Source organism: Centroberyx affinis, unplaced genomic scaffold (genome assembly GCF_046629955.1).
Source record: "Centroberyx affinis isolate AG114_WGS23_722 - 3 ecotype Tasmania unplaced genomic scaffold, CSIRO-AGI_Caff_v1 ptg001144l_1, whole genome shotgun sequence".
NCBI lineage: Eukaryota > Metazoa > Chordata > Actinopteri > Beryciformes > Berycidae > Centroberyx > Centroberyx affinis.
The window spans coordinates 62,956-82,772 of record NW_027279678.1 but is presented as its reverse complement, the minus strand read 5'-3'; the positions used below and the strand labels follow the sequence as shown (position 1 = coordinate 82,772).

Here is a 19,817-nt window from a genome sequence, read left to right as displayed (position 1 = left end):
TAGAAACTTGCTTGTGTTGTATGCAAATCTCATGTGTAAGTCGCTTTGGATAAAAGCGTCTGCCAAATGTGAAATTGTAAATTGTAAATTGTACTTGTCTCACCATTTTAAACTCTATAGCTCCCCTCAAAGCTAGACCAATATAACCGAAAGCTCTGCCCTGGCTAAATGAGCATACTCGGTCTCTAAAAGGAGACTGCAGAAACGCTGAACGCATTTGGAAAAAATTAAAAATAAAAATTAAATTGGACATTTTAAAAGATCTCATGTCAAACTATCAAAAAGCAGTTAAGGATGCAAGGGCAGCATATTTCTCTGAGTTGATATCCAACAATCGTCACAATGCTAAAAATCCTTTTTTCTGTATTAGACTGTTCTGACTCCACCTAAAAGTCAAACTGCTATGGAGGTTTCCCCAGAAAGATGTGAGGATTTTCTCAGATATTTTACTGAGAAGGTGGATCTTATTCGTGGACAGATCCCGCCCCCTGGGCAAGATCTGTCCACCCCACCTACTTGTCATACCTTTTTTAGCTGTTTTGAGTCCATTTCCCTTGAGACCCTAGTTGTCACTATTTCCCACATGAAATCCTCATTCTGCACCTTAGATATAATCCCAACAAAACTGCTAAAAGACGTTCTTGGTACTGTTGCCCCATACATCCTTTCAATCATAAAGATCTCACTGTCTACTAGTCTGGTCCCCTCTTACTTTAAACATCTCTTGAAAAAACCTAACCTGGATCCTCATGCCCTCTGCAACTATCCTCATGCCCTCTGCAACTATAGACCTATTTCTAAATTACAGTTTTTAGCCAAAGTCCTTGAGAAAGTTGTATCCGTGCAGATGATTTCTTTCATGACTAGCAACAACATTTTTGAGAAATTTCAGTCGGGCTTTAGAACCCACACAGAGATAGCCCTCCTAAGGGTGACTAATGATCTTTTGCTTGCTGCAGATAAAGGTCTCTGCTCGATCCTAATACTCCTTGATCTTAGCGCAGCATTTGATACGGTTGATCATGCAATACTACTCAATTGTCTGGAAAACTGGGTGGGGCTTACTGACTCAGCCCTCAGTTTTTTCAGTTCTTATCTTGCTGATAGAACTTTCTCTGTTGAGATAGGAAATAGTGTTCCTCTTAAGTAGAGATGCACCGATCGATGTTCCAGCGTGTCCCGTCTCCTCTCTCCGCCGCTGTCCTCTCCACCGCGCCCACGGGCGGCATTGATCCTCCCGATCCAATCCCAGGTCGGCCTGGTACCCATCGGTGCCGAAAAACCCGTTCGCCGGACATCCGGTGAAGCATCCGCATCGGGACCCCTGCCGAAATCTCAGACGGATCACCGGGAACAAATCGGCGCCCAGCTATCGCCACTGGCCGGCACCGTGCCCCCCGGGAAACTCCGGGAAGTGTCGGCCAATGCGCCGAAACCACCATACTCTGTGTGTCTCTCTCTCCGCTGACATAACAGACGGCTGTCAGGTGGACAGAGCTCGCGCATATGCATGGAAATAAACAGTGATATGATATAATTGTATAAATTTTACTTTTCAAGCTTCAGTTTATCACATGCATGGTATTGGTCAGCCTGCTTACTGTGTGGGAGAAACGAGCTACCTCCCGATCTCAGCGGAGTCAAAACAAAAAGTCATTTTTTTTCACCACAAGATGGCACTATGACTCTTCCAACTCAATGAGGGCAAATCAGAAATCATTGTATTTGGGCCTCAAAACTCAATCAACCTAATTCAATGTAAACTTAGTAGCTGGTCAGCCAATATTAAACCTTTCGCTAGGAACCTGGGTGTAATTTTTGGTTCTGACCTCTGTTTCGAGGAACAAGTCAAAAGTGTGGTACGGTCCTGTTTCCTTCAGTTGAGGAACATATCAAAGATTTGCCGACCTTGAGAAGGTTATCCATGCCTTCATCACATCTCGCTTAGACTACTGTAACTCTCTCTATTCCTGTCTAAGCCATAAGTCCCTCTCTTGCCTGCAATTAGTGCAAAATGCAGCTGCAAGGCTTTTAACTAAGAGTAAAAGGTGGGACCATGTGACCCCCATTTTAGCTTCTCTTCACTGGCTTCCTATTAGTTTTAGAATTGATTTTAAGATTTTGCTTTTAACTTTCAAGGCGCTACATGGTCAGGCTCCTATATCTCTGACCTTTTAATCCCCTATGAGCCGAAGCGCAGCCTGAGATCCTCAGGCCGGGCCCTTCTGACCGTTCCCACCTCCCGGCTTGCATCTAAAGGTGACCGGGCATTTGCCATCAGGGCTCCTAAACTTTGGAATGCCCTGCCTGAGAATCTCAGGCTAGCAAACTCTGTGTTTTCTTTTAAGTCTCTCCTCAAAACACATTTTTGTGTAAAGGCTTTTTTACTATGATTTTTATTTCTTAGTTGTGTTTTACTTTTATTCCTTGTTTCTTAGCTCTATTTTTACTCCATTGATCTTGTTGCTGTAGCCATTTTTTATAATGATTTTCATTTCATTTTATTTATTTGTGCTTACTTTCTATTCTTTGCTTTTTTCTAGTGTTTTTATTCCATGCTTTTATTTATTGTAAAGCACTTTGTAACAATTGTTTGGAAAGGTGCTATAAAAATAAAGTGTATTATTATTATTATTATTATTATTTAATTATTTTATATGTTTTGTTTATGTGTTTTGTTTTTTTGTTTGGTCTTTTCTGTTTGTGCCTTTGTGTTTTGTATTGATGTCTGTTTTTTATTTTAAATATATAGCTCTATATGTTTTTATTGTCTATTCTCATTGTCTTGTCACTCTAATGTATTATTTCTGCTTTTATTTTCCTATGTACACAAGGTGCCCTTGTAAAAGTGAGTTGCTACCTCTCATTGGACCACCCTGTATAAATAAAGGTTAATTCCTGTACTTCTCTACTGTACTGTCCAATAAAACAGAACTGCCATAAAATAATCTTTAAAAACAGTAGTTCATGAGCTATACTGATTTCAAACATTCATGCAAATATCCAGCCATTTTTTTATACTCTTAATCAGCACAGAGGGAATAATAATTCTTGAGTTAGGGTTACATTTAGTTTGTTTTTTCTTTTTGTTACTTGACTGTTGTGGTGCATGTTTGTTTTAACTGTTTTGTTCCTGACTGCAAAAGACATAATTCCATCTTGTGAACAAGAAACTGGTATCTAGTGGCAGCCATACAACATTATGATCATTGTAGGAGTGTGTCTTCCTATATTATATAATATTTATAGGGAACTGCACAGTGATAACATTTATGAGGTAGTCACCACTCTGAATAGTGTGAATTGGTAAAATGAGATGAACCTGCTCAAGAGATAATACCAACCATTAATCTGTAGCTCATCCAACCACTGGCCTGTAATATTCTCATTCTCATAGTCTTGTCAATATGATAATATGAATTAGGTTCTTTGACAGAAGGTTTGAATCTTAAGCAATATTCCCAGTGGTGAGTACATGTTTTGAAGCACAGCAGACATAGGTATAGGACTGTAGCAGTTGTCCAACCTCTGTGCTGATACACTTTGATGGAGAGCAGGCTGAAGTTAGCATTGTTGATGACCAAATGAATTTCCTCTCTCTTGAGGTTTTTGACAACGTTATCTCTTCACTTAAAACACATTTTTTTTGTGGTTAATATACTGTTGTATCAGCAAATACAGACAGTCTTAGTATCTCAGCTTTGAACAGCACTCTAAATGCTGTATACCCAGCAACTCAGGAGGTGGCCTTGCTGGCGAATACCCACATCGAATTCATAATAACTGGGGTGTTGCGATCCCTGGAAATAACTAAGTCATTTTTGTACAATTTACAATTACAATTTCACATTTGGCAGACGCTTTTATCCAAAGCGACTTACACATGAGACTGTACTTTCAAACACACAGAAATTATTACAAACTATTGTAAAATTGCAATAAATAGGTTTTAAATGTGGTCAGGATACAGCCCTGTTGGTTGTTGTACACTGAAGGTTCACTGAAGGAGCAGGAGTTTAGGAAGATAAGATATAAGTATGTTGAAACTTTTTAGGTCCTGACTCATAGGCCTGTAGCATTCTGTCTCTCTCACATTCACTCTTGATCTCTCTCTACTGTACGTGGTACATACCACTGCCACCTCCCTTCTTCTTCTTCTTTGTTTTTTACCTTTCTTTTAGATAAGAGCAGCATTCCAAGCATTCAAGCAGCATCCCAGCTAACTTTATGAAAGTGCTTACTGATGCCTTTTCTTGATTGACTTTCCGATGGATACATCCTGTCCCCTTCAGCAGCACTTTTCCTCTTCCTCATCCGTACAGCGCAGAGTCATGATCAGAGCACTCCTTGGAGGATAGTCCGGATACATGTTAGATGTTTGCTAGGCTGATGACAAGTGTTTTGTCTGTGTGCGTGTGAGGTGTGAGGAACAGGAAGACCTGTTGGTCATCATAAGCTCAGTGGAAAAGTTACAATAACAGCACTGGTTGTAGCATCATGTCCTGTATCCTGTTGTGTCAACATGCTCCAGCACCTTGACCCTGTTTTTATGAATATGTATATACCCTTCTGCAATTTTTAAGCAGTACTAATATCAAATTAATGTCATTGCAAAGCGCATCTTTCAGATACCCTTTATGACATAATCAAGAGAATTAATAAAATACAGTATAATGCAATATACAATACAATGTCAAATTTCAAAAATATTTCTTATTGTTTAATTCCTTATTTGTCCATGTGTTACATTACATATACCACTCTACATATAGCCATGAATGTTACATGTGTACATCTTGATGAATAAAGAACAATGTTTCTGTGTTAAAATATAGATGGATAAATAGAAATTAATGCATGAAGTGCATTGTAGATTAAAAAAAGTAAATAAGAAGAATTTTCAATAGATAAAAAAACAGTGGTTTACCAATGTGTCTGCTGTGGGTGAGCTGCCATTATTCAGTGTTTAGCACAGATCAGACAGGAGTCTACATATTTTCCCATAAACTCTGGGCTCCATATGCTGCAGGGTGAAGAGAAGTGGAACAGAGAAGTTGTGTAAAGTGCAGGCTGCCCCAGAGTAGGCACTGTACATTTAAGGTTTAGAGACGCAGTGAGAGCTCCTGTAAATTCCGGTATCTGAGACTCTACCATTTGTGTGTGTGTGTGTGTGTGTGTGTGTGTGCGTGTGTGTGTGCGTGTGTGTGTGTGTGTGTGCGTGTGTGTGTATATATATCACGTGCACGCATCTCTATATCAGTCACTTTGATCACTTTGATCACATTAACCTCACACAATCCTCACACTCGGGTGTTAGAGTGGGAGACTCATTTGAATAAGTCCTGTATTGGGTAAAACATTTTAGGAGGTGATGTTTTAATGAGATAACAAAATTGTTAAATATCTGGCAGACTTCTATATCCTTCATTTTAAGATGTCACTTGCATGCTCACACCCCCACACACACGTTTATCACAGAGAATGTAGAAAAGACTTGAAGACACAAATGGATTGATCAAATGCTGTTGTGAGCAGACTAATGGATGAACATTATTGGTGGTGATCTTTACACTGTAAATACTTATTGCTGGATTAGTATGGTTAAGGCATCTCAGTTCCTTATTGGCCTTTTAATTATTAAGTAAGATGACTGAGAAGGTTGTTGTTGCTGTTGTTATTTTGTCCTCATGAGATGACACTGAGAAAAAAGACACCCACAGGCGAAGTTCATCCAGTCATGTTGTTTTACTACAGTGCATCAATAGCCTTGGCAACATGGCTAAAGACTTCATCCACTGGCAGCTCAGAGTCAACCTAGGCAAAGAGAGACAGAGACAGAATGTATGTGACATGATATGTATGAGATATGACAGAAGATTAGTACAATTCTACAATTTTCTCTGGCATGGCTCCATACTCACCTTCCTGACAATGCCGCGGCTCTCATAAAAGGCAATGACTGGCTCAGTGGCTTTGTAATACAAGTCCAGGCGCTTCTTGATGGTCTCCTCATTGTCATCAGCACGGCCACTGGTCTCACCGCGCTTCATAAGCCTCTTGACCATGGTCTCTGCCTTAGCATCAACGTACAGCAGCAGGCAGGGTTTGCCAATCTGTGGTGAAAAAGACAAGTTTTTCCTTAACTCTTTTCTATGGCTGAATGGAAGAATGGAAATATGATGGTTTCATGAAAGGATGATGCAATCTGAATGGCCCAACGAATAACAGAATAGCTCTATTCCTTCATTTTGGGCAAAAAGAACTGACATGAAAGGCCTTTCATGTGTTCTGATAGATTCAGAATCAAGACTAATGTCATCCCCTCTCCTACCTTCTTCTCAAACTCCTCGCCCTGTTTCACCTCACGGGGGTAACCATCAATGAGGAAGCCCTTGGAGACATCAGCCTTGGCAATCATGGCATCCTTGATCATGTCTAAGACTGTGTCCTGAAAGCAGATCCAAAACACTCTTCTCAACCCTTCACATTGATATGGCAAATATTGATAGAAAAATGCATTTCAAGAACTGAGAAATTTCCCACCCATCTGTGTAAAAATTGGTTTATGCACAAGAGGATAAAGGCAGTGGGTCGTGCGAAACAATAAAAGAGTAATTAATTTGCCCAAAACATATTTAATAAATCATATATTCATGCAAAACACCTACTCATTACTGAGTAATTTGCAGTTGTAATATTTTTTGGTTTATAAATTAGAAATGTGTTACTATATTGGTTGATAAATGAGCCCAACGATCATATATATTTGAATATTATTTCCAACAAGTGTACAAGTGTAGCTATGAAAGATCATCCTAGGAGTTTTGTGTATGCGGATGTATGCAGTTTAATATAGTTCCACTCTCTCACCAGGGGCACAAGCTCTCCCTTCTGCATGATGGCCTGGAGCTGCTTGCCCCTGTCAGAGCCAGAAGCCACCTCAGCACGCAGCAGATCCCCAGATGACAGGTGGGTGTAACCATACTTGGTAACTACCTTCTCACACTGGGTGCCCTTACCAGAGCCAGGCCCGCCTGAAAAGGGCAGGCGAAAAAATGAACACACACACACACACACACACAGATACGCTCGGGTATAAGATGACAATGAGCTGATTTATTGAGGATAGTTTTGTAGCTAGCTAACTGGTAGACGTGTAGCTACTAATGTGTTAAAGTGGTGCAAGATGAGACGAATTGACTGGTTCTACTCACCCACGACAAAGATGATCTTGGCGTCTTTGATTTTTTCTGAAATGAGCATGTACAGATCAGATTATCAGTCGAGTATTTTTATGCATGATATAACAAGGTTTTCTTCAAACCAAAAGCTAAATTCTCTAACAAAGGATTATGGTTACGAACCATCTTGAGAGCTGCATGTATCATGGCCTGAGCTGGCATCAGTGGTAAAACATCCATTTCCCATGATTTTTTTGTAGGGCACTGAGTTCACTCACTCCCAAGGCTGTGTTGACTGTGCTTGCTCTGATGTAGGTTTGTGCCATTCTATTACTCAAACAGTGTTGCCATGGCAACTGTTGTTACCTCATAATGTTGTGTGGCCAGGTAAATTGTGTAGTATAACTGGTCTCAGTGAACTACAGGCAAACTTTATCTAAATCTCACTTGTGCACAAAAAAAAAAAGAAAAGAAAATGTTGAAAAAGAAAAACAGTGATGCGTTATTTTATTGTTTTAAACTATTTTGTATGCTAATATGTGCCTAAAATATATATTTTTTTGTAACATGGTTGTTGACTATTTGCAATGGCACGACAATTTAGAACCATTAAACATTTATTTTTTTTATATAAAAAGCCAGACCTCCATAGTATTCTGAAAAATCACCAAAGGAGGGCAGTATAGACCAAGAAAAAACAATTGGTCTACCTATACCATATACAGTAGCCTATGTCTAAGTACATTAGACCACTAATCACTGACCATAACCACTGTTAAATTCATTTCTACATCATTAATCATCATTAATCAGGCCTCTTTATACATCATTAATCATCATTAACCAGGCCTCTTTACCTTCAGTTAAACACAATGTATTATTTACCTGCCATTGTGTTGAGTTAGTTGAGGGTTTTTCCTTTAACTGAAAAGAGAAGAGACAGAAAGAAAAGGAAATAAGTGCAGTGCAGCAGATGTTTTGACAAGGGCAGACAGGCTACTATAGAATTTGAGTGTTCTATTCTAACTATTCACAGACTCAGACCCACTCTAAGCAAGACCATTCAAAACAACATTACCATTTCCATAGTGAAGTGCTATTGCAATCATCAGGAAGCCCTATTGCTATTTACTTCTCTTGCAGTAGCCTACTCTTTGTAGATTGGGTATCCTTCAACTTCAGACATTTCACTCAACTGCAGTGCTTCCCTTTTATCATTCAGACATATAAAAACATTATTATTATTAGTTGTAGTATTAATAGTATTATTATTGTTCTTGTTCTTGTTGTTTTGTTATAGTTGTTATTGCTATCATAGTTTTCATATGAGTAAGTTCTCTTCAAATAATCCAATGCTGATTGTTATTTGAAGAATAATGTTTTAGCCCCGCGAGTGCAGGGGCTCTATGGATCACAACGTCGGTCAGTCGGTCACTCTGTTCACCACTTTTTGTCACATGGGTTAAAGTGTGCTGCAGCAAATTAGATTGCAGACTCTCAATTGGGAGACCCGAGTTCAGACTATTAAAGCATAGCATCACAGTCTGAGACAACATAACACTGATAGATACACAACAGTTTCACCACCTGTCAAACTTTCACACACCCACTGCCACAGAGAAGAGTGGTGAAGTAAACTCTATAAGAAAGGAACTTAGTCCAAAGCACTGAAACATTATTATATGTAGTATTTAGGTTTCATCCCAGATATAAAAAGATCAGTATTATAGTACACAGCATTAGTTTCAACAGGAATTAATTACTACACTTGTAATTTCTTAACCAGACAAACTAAAATCATCACAAAACAGCAATTATAGTCCCTGAACACTTGAGCAGATGAGATTGCCTATTAGTTTTATATTAATAGTATTGAATATATCCAAAGAGGAAGACAGCCTTACGGTTGCCTGTGCACCCTGCTACTCTCTTCCGGCCCAAGTAAAAAGACAGAGAGGAGGGAAGGAGGTTGGGTGAGTCAGTGGTGATGGCATGTGTAAACAAATACCTCAGCTCAAGTAGCTGCTTGCCTGCATCATGTGCCTTGGGTTGTAAATCAGTGTGTTTGAGAGAATGGACCTTTAATAACTTTAATAACTGTCTCAGCTGGTGATCTCTATGCTAAAATAACCGAGGCCAGTCTAATTTTGCTTCTACTTAGGTCATAGTGAGGGCCTCTAACAAGAGAAGGCAGCACATTACAACCCATTTTAGCCTATCTCCATTGGTTAAGTAAAGTAAAATTCAGAATTGATTTTTTTTAATTTTATAAATCACTTTTAAAGCACTCGCAGGGCTGGCTCCTTCATGGGTCTTTTGGTTGTTCCACAGTCAAGGTTGAAAACAAAGGGTGATCGCGCTTTCTCCATTCGGGTCCCCAGACTGTGGAATAACCTGCCTGGGGAGATTAGGTCAGCCATTTCAGTGTCTTCTTTTAAACTCACTTTTACCGTTTGGCTTTTACTTGAACTGTTTACTGGCTTTTACCAATGTGTTTATAACCTCTGATGTCTTACCTTTCTATGTAATTTTGTTTTTTATTATGTCTGTTTATGTACTTATTGTTCTCTCTGTTTTGTAAAGCACTTTGTAACTGTGTTTTGATAAGTGCCAATAAACAAAGTGTATTATTATTATTATATTAAAAGAGTGTAGGTAGATTTTGGCCTGCTCTACAAGACAAACAACATATGAGCAGCCTTCTCCTTCACTTAAACCATAATTTTTCCATTGTGCTTTTGTAATAAAATAGATTTTCAGCTTTAGATTGATGTACAGAATGTGTGATTCTTGCAAATTATTTATGAACTTATTTGGAATAATACTGAATAATTCGTTTGCACAGAAATATACATATTACTCAAAGCTGAGGCCTTATACTGTAATGGTGGTATCAGCTTGATATTTTTGTCATCGTTTTGTCTTGAAAGACGAGTGCAAGAAAACTGACAGAAAATGACTTCAGTATTTTAAGTGCAAAAGTACTGTTGCTAGAAGTATCTTGTTACAAATTACAAAATACACTAAAGTGATTAGTAATATAATTCGGTAATAAATGCATCTTTGAAATAGTATATTTGAAACACTGCCCATCCCTGGGTTCAATCATTTTACCACGTGGCTCAGGCATGTTCAGATGGACCTGGCACTAGCACTCCCCCATCAAGGATAAGAGATTAACTGGATAGGAGGTAACAGAGCCACCAATAACTACTGTCCAAAAAAGATGGACTACAACTAATGATGATTCAGTATCATCTCAGTAACACTTGGATTGTTGGTTATAAGCACATGATAATTGATCAGAACTGCATAAGAAAATGTTATAATTAAGCAATATTACACGAGAGGTCCGTAAGCATCACTGAAGTGCCAATAATGACGGTAAAGCACACCCTCGAGTGTAATATTGCGATTATACAACAGTTACCAACAAAATAAAAGATATTATCAAAATATATTCATATTGTGGCGCAATTCGCTCTCAAAATAAAAAAAACTTTTTGCTAGTGTTATCTCCGTTTCCCTGGAAATACATGGGGTCTGACTAATAACTGGAAAACAATCAGTCACGTCAGTAGACTCCTATGTAATGGAACCTAGTTTACTACTCCAGCAAGTAGGCCGACCCTTAGTAACGACCTAGCAACAGACGATTTCTAGTCCCTGTTGAGTCAGCCAGCCAACTTGAGCTAATGCTTTCTAGAGATCGTGGGATTTCCCAAACCGAATATATACCACACATATAAACACAAAACTGCCTTGCTAGCTCAATCTTGTTGTAATTAAGATATCTGCTGAAAAAAATATTTTTTCCATGGACAGATTTAGCTACTACGTCCGCGAACTTCACATGTATTTTTAAGCTAGTAGCGCCGCGTCACCGACTCACCGGCACAGCTGATGGAGGATGCCAGAGCGTCTGGTAACATCAAGGCTGAACAGTTATATTTAAATAATATTGTATGATATGTGGCGGAGTAATAGTTAGTGATGAGCACGGCTAGGTGTGCTGTCATACTGATTTGATCACGTTCTAAATGTCTAGTTGACCAATCAGATTGCTTGGTCGGAACTATCTGTTGTATAATTAAGCAATATTACACGAGAGGGTGTGCGTTACCGTCATTATTGGCACGACCGTAAGCATCGCTGAAGTATGTATGAATACACTATAATGCATCATGAATCTGGCATGAGCAGGTTATAAGACTGCTATAAGTAATATATTTACTACTGTGCCCTATATGTGTATATTTTTGTTTTATAACACATACGTGTCATGATAGCAAACCATTTTGTGACTGAATGAATGACATCATGAATGTACAACAGAGAGAACTGAGTAAACATGATTGAACCTCACTCATGCTTCTCTTGTGCTTGTGTGCTGAATAATGCTCAACACATAACATTAAGCACATCACAAGGCCAAATTTGAATTACATTATAGTTTTATTAGAAATTGTAATAATGCATTACAATGTATTATGATTCTGGTACAACCAGGTTCCGAGGTTGTTCTAAGTAATGTACTTAGGAACCTACAGTATATTTTTTGGTAATAAGACATCAAATGTGTTATAAGCTGTGTGTCACAATGTTATACGTAATTCATGAAGTCCTCGTATTAGTTAAAGTAACATTATTTAGTATAATTGAGTCATGACCTTTGTTTAAAGTAATGTGAGATCAAAGACATCATTATAAGTGAGGCATGACGCATTGTAATATGCATCTACTTTTATTATCAGTCCAAAAATTGTTGCATGACATATTGTATTGTAACAGACAAGATTTTGGATCATGTTTCAATAGCTCCCTTATTCACTGTGTTCATCTGAAAAAATACATTAGCTACCAAATATATGCAGACAACATTGATGGTAGGGCCTCAAAGACCAATTTAATATAGAGGCATGACTGTTGCATCACAAATCTCCCAGCAATCATGGCTGGTGCCATCATGGTGGCCCCCTGGAGAACTGGCTGTGTGAAAATAATGTCTAAATCTTATTAGATCTTATCTTATCATAATTCTCCTCAAGCTACAACTTAAGAGTGGTTTGGAGTAGAGGCTAGGGCTAAAGGAACTGGTTCACTTTTACTTATAACGAATTAACACATCAACATCAACACAATCTTTTTCACATTTGTCTTTATTTTTGGCCTGGTTAATGTTATGTTTAAACATTATTTGCGCACAGCTATTTCTCCAGCGGACCTCCATGATGGCACCAGCCGTGTGGTTGCTGGGAGAGCTGTGATGCAGCTGCAACGCCTCTATATTAAATTTGTGTTTATGGTCCTGCCACCATGCTCTATTTATAGATTTTAGATAGATTTATTTTTCATCTGTCGTTTGAGCTAGTAGCTAATGTATTTTTTCACATGAGCACAGCAAATAATGGAGCTATTGAAACCTGATCCAAAATCTTGCCTGTTACAATATATTATGTTATGCAACAATTATTTTACAAATATAATAAAAGTAGATGCATATTACAGTGTGTCTTCCCTCACTTATAATGATGTAGTTGATCTCACTTAAAGCAAAAATGATTGTTGATGATTTTATGAAAAGGTCATGAATTACATAAGAATACATAAGCATTACACAGCTTCTAATATATTTGATGTCTTGATCTGCCACCAGTAAGGGACAGTATAGGACAGTTGTACAGTATTTTCAATTGAGTTAGGCAACTATGGTATGGTGTGGGGTTACCGAAAGTGAAAGGGGTTACAGAATGTGTGGAAGGGGCATGCACACACACACACACACACACACACACACACACACACACACAAACACATCCTGCCCCGCCCCGCCCACCCCCTCTTTCGTCTAGCACACCAGAACGCTGCTTTGATGACAGATCTCTCTCTCTCTCTCTCTCTCCCTCTCTCTCTCTCCCTATCTCTCTCTCTCCATATGCTCACTGTGGTCTAAGTTCCCTGGTACATGATTAAATGCGACAGAGGGAAAGGGGGTTGATTTCTCAGGTTACTTGGTGTCTCCTAGCTTGGGTTTGAGTTTCCTGGCATGATCCCCAGGTGATGAAAAGGACATACAGGTGCATCACTTAAAGGAACATTCAATTATGTAACATTCTGAGTATAATTATGGAAAGAGGAAGCATGCACAGACCACAAAAAATTACTAATAATAAATGAAAATGGGATAAGATGTATATATATGCTCAAATTTGACTTTGTCAGGATAATAGCTGATCTGGGTCTTTATAATAGGAATATGAGTTTTCAGAATATTAGTACACTCTATGTTGATGGTATGATATCCATGATATGGTATTTCTTGTTGATGGGTGATCCCATACGTGTTACATGGCACCACTTTACAAGAGATACAGTAGCCTACAAGAGTGGGAAAGTGATATTAGAGTGCATATAAAACAAATACAGTTTTAAACACAATCAAACGGTTGAATATGGTCATTTGCTCACTGGCATATTTTTGCTATCTAAACAAAATGGTTAATATAGTGCCAGACTGATAAGAATATCTTGAGGGAGGTAGGGTATTAGAAAGGCGACAAAGTTGTTTCATTGTAGCTGAAGCACAAGCAGACGTTAGAAATATGTGAATGGCAGAGAAGAAGAAGAAGAATATCCACAGAGAAACATACTGTGACATCTGGGTGGCAAATACGTGTGCTTTCTAAAGTTCTATATATGTCAAATTACTGAAGTTTGTGTTTCCAGGACTAAGTAGTGCTCCCTGGTTCACCATGAAAATAAGCCCATGCAGGCCAGGGTATGTGCCAAAGTTGTCAACCCTAATTGTAATTTAGTACATCTCCTTGTGCTCTAATCCTCATCAGCAACACTCCACACTGTTGATTGAGTGTTGGTCCTTCTCAGGTGGCTGGTTTTATGTTAAGGGCCGTTAACCCCGTGATCTTTGTAAATGTCATTTGGAGGCGTGTGTCTGAGTCAGCACCGAGCCTGTTTGGGAATCCCACCCTGGCCTATTATGGTGCCAACTTCAGGGTCTCCTGCCTCTTTGGCATGCCAAACATGTTCTGGTTCTAATACAGTGCAACACTACCTTAACAGCTGGACCAACTATTACGAAATATATGACTGACTTGAAGTATGTGAATTATATTGGAATGACAACTTGAAATGTATGTGAAGCTGTCAATTATAGTTGTAGTGATTAACATTAAATTACTCTCAGTGTGGCAATGGCACACAATACTGTGTGGAATTATGGAATGGGAACTTACTATACATTGAAATATTAAATGGTTTCTCTGGGATGTGCCAATACATTTCCCAACAGAATGTGTATCAGTATCTGGTGAGAAAGTGTTATGTAAGATGTGGCAAGATGTTTGAATTGAGACTTCATCATAATTTGTGGACAAAGCCCTGTGATTGTTGTGGCAGGATTACATGGTTTGATGCATATCGTCCCCCTTAAAATGCATTTTTACAACTACATAAACAATGCAGTACCATGCAATAGTATGAGAGAACTTGGTATTGAACTTGGTAAGTGGGAGACAACCCATGTTCACAAATCTATGTATTTAGCTCACCTGTTGTGAAACAATAAAAAAAAATATGATATCAGTTGCTTTGCAACCTTATCCCTATATTGAAATATAGCGATATTTGATTTCACCACAATCCCTCAGCCCACCCTCACTCCTTCTCCCCCATCCCACCCTCAAGCGTTATTACTATTATGCAGTCTAGCTATAAAAAGACCCACTGTCAGTCTGCAGCTGTTCTGGGATAGCATATCAACCATTCTCAAAAAGCATGTGGGGATGGAGCTTTCACTGGCTCACAATAAAGCCAATGGAAGTGAATACACAGTATTTAGCCATAAGCACATGATACATTATTACAACTGCAGTCTCCTCGTTCACTACTGGCTTCTGTAGTGCTCTGCACTTTTAATGATTGTACTGTCCCTTTAAGGGAGAACAGGAGACCTTTTTGACGTCAGTGCAGTGCAAGATATTCCATTTGTTTGTGAAAGGATGGAGAGACAGAGATGCACTATTAGTTGTGACTGTTCTTTCATTGAATGTGTAGGAATTCCTGATTGTGTGTGTTTTAAGCTGCAGACTTTGGTTCTCTGGATGTGCATCATCTACTCACAGGAATCAATAGCAGTCAGCCCCAAACCAACTGCTAATGGCCACTATTGGAATTAGAAGCATGGCAGTGAAATTTAAACACCAATGCAACCTGTGTTGAAAATGGCACTTAATGGATCTCGGCAATTAAGAGGCAGAGGAGCATGTTTGAACATTATTATATTGGAGGCAAAGCAACTGCAGTGAATGTCAGAGCAAATGTACTTGTCACAAGGCATGAATAAGACTCAGTTATATTGATATGTTTGTTTGTTTGTTTTTTTTAGCAAAATTAAGTATGCCATCCAGATATAGAAATTCTCTGATCCATTTAATCTCTTAGTCGTTATGAATGGCACTCAAAATTACATTTATCTCATTCCCATCGTTAGGCTGTGTCAGGATCTGCTCTATACAGAAATGTCAGCTGCCAACATCCATCAACCATCCAAAACAGTGTGCCTATATTAAGTGGCTCAAGAAATCCAATGCCACTCAATTTGCCATTCTACTCAGCTTCTTACTTTCGCTCTCACATCCCATCAAACAGCCCTGCCCACTCTCTCTGCACACTCTCTCGCTCTGAGATATTTTTATTCTTCACTCCTTGTGACAAAATTATACCCAGTCTCTGCCATTTCCTGCCTGCTCTTCCTCTATGAATTCTTTGTCCTCTGTACTGACCTCTCTTTCGTGGTGCAGCTCTAGATCCCAGTGCAGGAGGCTGCTGTCCCTGGATCCCTGTGCGTCTGAGCAGTCGTCCCGCTGCACGGCAGCCCTCCCTCCCCCATTCTATGCCTTTTTATAGCTCCGCTCAGCCTGCTCAAGCTGCATTGCATTCTGGGTAAGAGGGAGCAAGAACAGAGAGGGAGAGGGAGAGAGAGAGGAAGAGGCAGTGGGAAAGGGAAAGGCAGAAGGAGAGAGGGAGGGCTGTGGCAGTATGCACCACTGTAAGTGTTAATTCGGGTCATTAGGTGACGAAAGGCTCCATGTGAATTCACTTCGCTTCACTGCTTCCTTTTAAACTTTCAATTTTGTGCTTCACTTACAGTTGGGAGTTGTCTTGTATTTGATGAGAATATATATGTGTATGTGTGAGTGTGTGAATGTGTGTTGGGTGTGTTGCTAATCAGGGAGAGACCATGTCAGTGAGGAAGTATGTTGAAAAGGGGCATATTATCAGATGTCAGCAGATGGATACATGGTTCCTTTAATATGGAGACAGAGAGAGTGTGTAGCCACAATTATGGTAGCAGGCACTTATGTACTGTAGATGGTCTGGCCCAGCAAAAATTTGGACACAGGAAATATTTTGTCCTTGCATGGGAGTAGGTCTCATTATCATGATATAGGAGTGGTTTATACAGTATACTACATTTTTAAAGAAAATACCATCCTAACCTAAGGGACTATAAGTGCAACAAAAAGGAAAATGCCCCATGTGTGGATGAAAAAAATGAAAAAACAAGCTGAATAAATAGCATTGCCTTTCATTGCATTTTTTACATTGTTGCTCAATCTTGGTTATGCAAACCAAATGTTTGCTTAGTCCCTTGCGCTTTGTTCCACCAAAGATTACAGATCAACATACCTGGCCAGTCAGGCACTGATTTTGCTGTTCTCTGTAGTTCTCTAAAGGAGGTGATGTACTTAGTGTTCCTCATGTCATTTTCCCAAGCTTGAAAAAAGGAGTAATTGTCTGCACCTAATATTTGTGTAATCACAACAGTGCATACAAATCAACCCTATTAATTTATCTCACCATGCCTTTCCATTTAGCCACCTAGCCAAAACAAAGTGACAGCAGAGCCAAATTAAACATCTGAAACATTTTATTAAAAGCATGGGGGACATCTTCACGTCCTCAAATGGAACATAAATACAAAAAATATATATGTACATATCATGGCAGTGACAAATAGAAGCGTACCGAGTAGTTCTGAAGCATGTTGATCCATGAGGAACAGAAGAAAAAATTGGAAATGGAATGATATATTAATTGTACGTCCCTATGAGTTGTTTATCAGACAAAGCAAGATGAATCACACATGAACACCATGTACTTGGTTCATGACCCATTCAGTCAGGTTCATGATACATCTAGGTCCAGAACTCAACATCTCTTGAGTTCATAACCTTTGAGGTACAAAAACGAGGTATGCACTACTTCTGAATGAAAAGTAAGCCCCAAAGTGAGGTCAAACATTTTAGTACCATTGCACAGTTGTTCTGTACAGCAAACTGTTTCCAACACGATGGAAGCCAAATTTAAATTTTCTTTCTTCAGTTTGTCCCTCTGTTTAGTGGATTTTGCTGTACTTCAGGGGAGTCAGATAACAACAAATGAATAGAAATATACGCTAGGCACTAATTGTTTTTGATGATACACGGTAACCTTTACAAAATCATCTGCAAAAATATCCAACGTAAATGGTACAGTTAGCAAAAGCTTGTCACTGAAATGCTCAAAATCATCATACTTACTGAGCATAATATTATTACAACCTTGTCCTTCAAAATATTCAAAAATAAGGAATGCCTATTATCCCCAATGTCAAATGGACCTCATTCTATATATCAGAGTGTTAGTACAAACTTTTGACCATGGGAGGCAGTGTATCAGCAGAGTGAAACATCATCATCATCTAAAAGCTAGAATTAGCATGGTTTAACATTGTTCATGGCATCAGACTTCAAGATTTGAGACATCCATCTGCACTGTTTCTAAATTGAATGGATAATGGGATTAAGCAGTAGTCTGTTACCAGTTGTTCAAAATGTTCATGGAGCTTCATTTATCAAGCTGTTTTCTTTGCAAAACTCTAATCCTGAATCTATCAAATAAACAGCTCTTTGAAAAGTTTTGTTCAATAATCAAGTAGACTAATACATTTTCCACAAAGATAATTGGGGCTGCCAACAATATGGTGAATCTGTTGATTTAAATGACAATGTCAAATGATGTTCCTTTGTCTAAGTAAGGAAACAATGAATTATCAATGGTGATTTGCAATGCTCTGGTTATCAGTCAATGGATTGTTAGAATTGACTGAAGCTGTTTGTCTAACACTGGATTCCATTTAACTAGGCTACTGATAGCCATCCCTAATACTGCTTACGCAAATAACACCAGTTCTCCACATTAATCCTTCATGTTTTATGCCCATCATCTGCTTCTGAACAACACATCTTACAATTGGTAATACAATCTGAGTCTGAAAAAAATGCTGATTAAGGCATTAGATGGGGTAAATATCTATTGTTTGTGTTTATCATGTTAGCATTCCAAATTTTCAACACCCTACCTTAGATCTTCTTTCCCACATGACCTAGCTTAAATTCTGCTTGTTTTGCTATTGCATTTACACACATTTAAAAATTAATACATTGACCGACATTTGACAGGGCACCACCTATTGCACATGAGATTTGTCTTGTCATTAAAAACCTAGTTAATTCACCCCTTCAATGTTGGCTCATCCTTTTTTCATTTCTTCTGGTTTTATCGTATGTTCTGCAGCGTTGTTCACCAAGTCCTAGCTGGAATATCCACTAGGTGGCTCTGGATCAGGGGACGGAGGGCTGTCCTGGTCATCTGTGGGCAGCTGGACACGCTGCTCGTCCATGCGTTTGGCCTGCACCCTCTGGATTAGACTGAAGAAATCCTCATCAGGCACTGTGGGGGCATGGGGGCCTGCTTCTGGTGGGGAGCACCGCTGATCATCTATCCTCGAGGACTGTAGTCAGAAAGACGTACAAATTGACAAATGTTTGACAAAGCAAAAATACACTGAAAGCCCACACTGGACATTATGCAACTTTATAAGTATTCACAATCTGAATTAACTAAGTATTCAAGAGAAAAGTGCTGTAGAATCAGTTTTTCTTTCAGATGATTGATTGAGAAGGTGGGCTTGATGCTTCTCCTTATCTGTAGGCAGTGGTGGTCCTGGCATTTTGATGCCCCAGGCAAGATCATGCAAAAAAAAAATCATATGTAACAACGTTGTTACGCTATTTCTTTTGCAAATAAGGCAGTTTGCAGCTCTGTCATCTATATACCTGGGTACCAATGCATGTGCTTGTTTCTGTCAGCCCTGACCAAGGAGAATAAGAGATGTTGCAGTGTTGCTGAGGGGCCACTGAGCCAACTATAGACTTTAGGTTTAGGGGCGCCTGGTCGCAGGTCATGGGAGCTTATTTGAGGGTGTGTTTGTCTGTGGGGGGTGGTGGGGTCGGATTAGTAACAATTTGATTGCTCTAGCTTGTCACAAGTTACTGTATTTACAGTATTGTTCTACTGAATAAAAGTTGTATTTCTTATAAAGGTATTATAGTAATCTAGTATGTCCAGCCTGTTGTTATGATCTAGTACCTTGTTGCCAATGACTAAGCTTTTCCCCTGTAAATGGTACCATACACATCCACTACAAATTCTCACTTACTAAATCTTCAATTTGCATGAAAATAAATCACACCCTTTAGCAGTCATGGTAGATGAAGAAACCTTCATTTCCTG

General features: G+C 39.0%; 2 protein-coding genes across 5 annotated transcripts in view; both read right to left on the bottom strand.

The window, feature by feature from the left end:
- Nucleotides 1–4,740: 4,740 nt before the first annotated feature.
- Nucleotides 4,741–16,089, bottom strand: ak1 (adenylate kinase 1). Of its 2 annotated transcripts, none has more exons than XM_071524079.1 (7): nt 15,983–16,089; nt 8,067–8,105; nt 7,215–7,250; nt 6,871–7,034; nt 6,332–6,448; nt 5,922–6,113; nt 4,741–5,814 (listed from the first exon to the last, which is right to left on the bottom strand). In XM_071524079.1, the coding sequence occupies exons 2-7, from the start codon at nt 8,071–8,073 to the stop codon at nt 5,749–5,751; spliced, it is 582 nt and encodes a 193-aa protein (XP_071380180.1). In that variant the 5' UTR covers nt 8,074–8,105; nt 15,983–16,089; the 3' UTR covers nt 4,741–5,748. The 2 variants fall into 2 exon arrangements, with proteins under 2 accessions (XP_071380180.1, XP_071380179.1); XM_071524078.1 differs by lacking the exon at nt 15,983–16,089 and adding an exon at nt 9,086–9,121.
- Nucleotides 16,090–17,124: 1,035 nt separating this feature from the next.
- The window catches only part of gpsm1b (G protein signaling modulator 1b), a 42,329-nt gene continuing 39,636 nt past the window's right edge, over nt 17,125–19,817 (bottom strand). For all 3 annotated transcript variants that reach the window (XM_071524074.1, XM_071524076.1, XM_071524075.1), the window contains exon 14: nt 17,125–19,035. In XM_071524074.1, coding sequence (XP_071380175.1) covers nt 18,835–19,035 — 201 coding nt within the window. In that variant the 3' untranslated portion in view covers nt 17,125–18,834. The remainder of the gene's footprint in view (nt 19,036–19,817) is intronic.